The 5000-nt window shown below is 41.0% G+C and overlaps 1 protein-coding gene across 1 annotated transcript in view; it reads right to left on the bottom strand.

Moving 5' to 3' along the window:
* The window catches only part of LOC101858731 (zinc finger protein 277), a 22399-nt gene that overhangs the window by 6531 nt on the left and 10868 nt on the right, over positions 1-5000 (bottom strand). Inside the window, exons 8-12 of the mRNA XM_013086869.2 lie at positions 4608-4740; positions 3772-3854; positions 2319-2418; positions 1214-1366; positions 671-684 (exon numbers count right to left, since the gene is read on the bottom strand). Coding sequence (XP_012942323.1) covers positions 671-684; positions 1214-1366; positions 2319-2418; positions 3772-3854; positions 4608-4740 — 483 coding nt within the window. The remainder of the gene's footprint in view (positions 1-670; positions 685-1213; positions 1367-2318; positions 2419-3771; positions 3855-4607; positions 4741-5000) is intronic.

The following is a 5000-nucleotide window of genomic DNA, read 5'->3' on the forward strand; positions in this document are numbered from 1 at the left end:
CGATTAAGCGCTCAAACACTAACAAACTGACAAGATCTTTCGCTGTCTATAGCCGGGTACCCATTCCCACCTGGGTGAAGTGAGGAAAATTCGTGTAAAGTGTCTTTCCCAAGGACACAACGTCGGGCCCTCGACGGGATTCGAACCCACGACCTTACGGTTGCGAGTCCGAGAGCCTAACCACTAGGCCACCGACGCATATGGCGTTATTGGTATCATCTGAAAGCTGATTTATTTGCCTAGCTTCCAATGAAATAAGCATCAATTTATCCTGAATAGAACTCAAGATATTAGGGGGTGAAGCAGGTGAGGTTGCCATTTTTTAGTGTTGAAATTAATTAGCGAGAAAATAGCCGCCAAAGTTTGGTAACTCCAAAGACAAAAGAGTCTTTGAAAACTAAACAATGACACATTTTGTGCCTTTAATCAATGCTTTTCAGTAAATTTTACAAGGAAATATGTTTTTATATTGACATTCAAGAGGTAAAGTCAAAAAATAAAAATTTGATTAAAAAATTTCAAACTGGCGGAAAAATGCCTGTTTCTGCGATTTCGTGATTTTGAAGAGCGCCTCATTTCACCGAGCTGCCTCACATTTATATGGCGCTCAACCCCAAATAAAGTACACAGGCTCTGAGCCCTTTACAATACAATATCTTAGAAGTCATACGAGGTGCCACGAATCTGAAACGTTGAAGCCAAGAGAGAAAAGCCAAACCCACAAGCAGTGCATCAAAGAAGGGAAATGACACGCTTTTGAAAGTTCAAAATGTGGCAAACTTTTCTCTCATAAAAAATAATAGTAGAAATAATAACAATGTAGATCACTTCTACAACGCCTACTCTCTGCCAGAATTGGTCTCACTGGCCATAGCAGAAGCCATGAGTCATCTTGACCCTTAATTCCTCTATTTCGCTAAGGTAAAATTATGCGGATGCATCGGTCATCGTCAGACAATGTGCCGAAGAATAGAGGTGTTACAAGACAGTAACAAACACAAAAAAGAAGGAGGAGAGACAAGGACAGGACAGAAATCGAGTGTCCTCGTCGTTTTATGCAAGAAAAATTATGAAATTATGCAAACTGAGCCCAAAAATGTGAAATTATGCGATTCTGTTAATTTTAACTAAGAATGATAAAGGAAAATAATAAGAAATTAAGCAAAAATTAAAAATGATCAAATTTTGCTAAATTATGCAGGGAGCATCAAACCATGGGGACAGCAGTATTTGCACACATGGCGTGGCGAGCACCGCTCAGCGCTGCACTGACCTGTCTGCGGATGTAGTTGATGAGCTTCACCTTCTGGTAGAAGTTGAGCTGTAGTTTTTGGTTGACGTCCTGTAGGTCAAACCCATGCTTCTCCTGTCAGAATGAGCACACACCGGGATAGGTGAGAGAAAGGCGAGTGAGTTTGTTTTGAATTTTAGTAAGGTTTTTTAAGATAGTTTTAGTAAGAGTTTAATGGCACTTGCAACACAATAAGGTCATATAAGTGCGAAGAGAGTAACAAACATAAAAAAGAAGGAGGGGAGACAAAGACGATAGATGTTTGATAGGAAAGAAGGAGCAAACCACACCAGAGCACCCGCCAACCACCTACAGTAAGGTTTTACAGCGCTCGCACACTGCATAAGGTCATATGAGCGCCAAGGGGTGGATGTCAACAGAAAAGTCCAAACAGGGAATCAGGCTTACTCTGCTCACCTCTCTAGCCTAAACAGCACAAAGTCTGCTCCGACTATCCATGCACCCCGGAAATACCAGTTCACAAGAGAGACACACATACAAAAGAAGTAGAAGGACAAAATGACGACAGTAAGGATGAGGAAAGAAAGAGCAGCAGTATGAGCATGACATTGATAAATCAGCCCATTTACAATTCTACTGCGCATAAGAACATGTTAATGTCCTCCCTTTGGGAATGGCCCAAAGACAACTTCAGTCAGTAGCACTGTCCTGGGGGGGTGGGAGGTTGGGGGTATGGAAGGAAAGTGAGTTGACAGCTTTGCAGTAGAGAGAATCCCATGAACATGACAATGGCCACACAGGGCAGGCTTTAGTTTTAGTAAGAGTTACACAGCACTTACAACACAATAAGGTCATATTAGTGCTGAAGATTAGAGGCGTTACAAGCGAGTTAAAAAAAACACAAAAAAAGAAGGAGGAGAGATCAGGACGATAGATGTTTGATAGGAAAGAAGGAGCAAACCACACCAGAGCACCTGCCAGGCAGGGTCAGAAGTGCACCTCCTAAAATATGACCTAAATATTGTCAATGGGGGCGTAAAAAAAAAAAAAAGAGTTAAGTACTCACCTTCATGTGTGCCAGCAGGTCTGACTGGTTGGGGCAGGAGAAGTCACAGAACAGACAGACGACACGTGGCTCTGAGTCCTCTGTCCAACCAGACCACTCTCTGAAACAACACACAACACGGAGAGATGACATGTGTGAGACATGAAACAACACACAATACGGAGAGATGACATGTGTAAGACATGAAACAACACACAACACATAGAGATGACATGTGTAAGACATGAAACAACACACGACACATAGAGATGACATGTGTAAGACATGAAACAACACGTAGAGATGACATGTGTAAGACATGAAACAACACACGACACATAGAGATGACATGTGTAAGACATAAAACAACACACAACACATAGAGATGACATGTGTAAGACATGAAACAACACACGACACATAGAGATGACATGAGTGAGACATGGACCATCACACAACACACAAAGCCATGTGAGTGGCATTTAGTTTTAGTAAAAGTCTTACGGCACTTGCAACACAATAAGGTCATATAAGTGTCGAAGATTAGGGGTGTTACAAGAAAGTAACAAATACAAAATAGAAGGAGGGGAGATAAAGAAGATAGAAGTTTGAAAGGAGAGAAAGAGCAAACCACACAACACAGACAACCATACCTTAGGAATGTCAGTGAACCTCATTTCCTATCTCATGAATAAGCCACAGGGTGACTGTAAATAAAGCCCTGACTTTTAGGTATAAAGTTGGTTCCTATATACTGTGGTATACGATCATTTTCATTTCCACGAAGAAGCAATAGAAACAGTAGCGCACAGCACCTTACCCGAGTGGAAAATGTTTAAAAAACTGAAGGACTGTCTCAAATAAGGAGGAAACAATAAAACAAAAAAAACTCCATTCTTTTTCCAAGCTTCAATTCACAGAGCACAGCAGCTGAGTATTCAAGCAGCCAAGTACGGTCGAACCGTCTCACTCAAACGGCCACCTTCTCTGTCATCACACATGCACACACATATCACGACCTCAGTGCTTTCTTGTCCTATCACCATTTTTAACAACAGGGAAAACAGTTCATAACAAAGAGTGAGCTGAAGAAAAAGTCACATTTTCACTGTTAACCCTATCCGTACACCCTGGGATCATTTTGTACCCCTGGGGTTGTACTCTTCACATTTTAGAATACTTCTAGTACGAAGATCTCTTTGAAACTTTCAGTATTTCTCAAAAAATCATTTTGACATACTGCTATGAAAAGCGTACGGATTGGATTAAGGAGTAAAATTCCTCTTCGGAAAGTGGAAGCACAGAGTTCCCCACGTCGTATGGTAGTAAGGTTAATAACTGTGAGAAAACAGTTCACAAAAAAGAGTGTGCCCGAAACGAAGTCACATTTTCAATGATTAAAGAAAATGGAGATAGGACAAGAAAGCACAAAGGCACACACATCTACATCAGTGTACGTGAAGCGGTCACTTACTCTTCCTCGTTGGCAGGTTTCTCGTGGTTGGAGACGGGCCGGTTGTCCTCCGACTGCAGACTCTCCCAGTTCTTGCCCATCTCCTGCCACAGGAAACACACACGACACACAGGAGATGAGGGTCAGTTCTTGTTTGTTTGTTTTTTTCAAAAGAGTTTTACGGCACTTGCAACACAATAAGGTCATATAAGTGCCGAAGATTAGAGGTGATACAAGAGAGTAACAAACACAAAAAAGAAGGAGGGGAGATAGAGACAATAGAATTTTTATAGGAAAGGAGAAGCAAATCACACCAGAGCACCCACAAACCACCCGCACATACAAAATCAAAGAAGGAGGAGAGTCAAGGACGATAAATGTTTGACTGGAAAGAAGGGGTAAACAACACCAGAGTAGCCGCCATCCACCCAAAAAGACACTGGCAAATTCATGGACTGAAAGATAACGAAGGGTTGGCAGATGGATCAACACACATTTTCCCCCACTTACGAGTTTAGCCCATAACAGAATCACACCCATGAAAAAGTCAGTGCATCCAAGTCTTTGACTCCAACTGTATAACAACAACAATAATAATAATAATAATAATATGTGAGGCATTGTGGTGAAATCAGGCGCTTGTCAAAATAATGAAATCGAAGAAACAGGCATTTTTTATTGCCAGTTTGACAATTTTTATTGAATTTTTGTTTTTTTTGGTTCAACACCTTTTATGTCCATATAAAAACAGATTTACGTGGGAATTTACTGACAAAACATTGATTAAAGGCACAAAACATGTAATTTTTCAGTTTTCTAGGTTTCACACAGACATAGCAGACAAGGTGGACTCTTACCATATAGTTGATGATGTAGAATTGGTCGTACTCTTTGTTCTTGGGGTTGATCTTGCGGTGTTGTTTCTTCCTCATGTGTTCTCGGAGGCTGGCTTTGTCCTTGAACGACTTCTCGCAGAACAGACACAACTGGCTGGAGAGGGAAAAAGGGGAAAAAAAAATAAATAAAAAAATCAAATGAAGATGTTTTTTACACCCCATCAACACAATTTAGAGCGTCAAGGAGGGGGGCTCCAACAACCCCTGTCATTTTTAAAAAGTAAGAGTTCTATGTCACTTGCAACACAATAAGGTCATATACATGCCGACCCCAGGTGCTACAAGAGAGTAACAAACATAAAAAAGGATGGGAGGTAAAGATGATAGATGTTTGATAGGAAAGAAGAAGCAAAC

The sequence above is a fragment of the Aplysia californica genome, unplaced genomic scaffold (genome assembly GCF_000002075.1).
Source record: "Aplysia californica isolate F4 #8 unplaced genomic scaffold, AplCal3.0 scaffold00515, whole genome shotgun sequence".
NCBI classification, from domain to species: Eukaryota; Metazoa; Mollusca; class Gastropoda; order Aplysiida; family Aplysiidae; genus Aplysia; species Aplysia californica.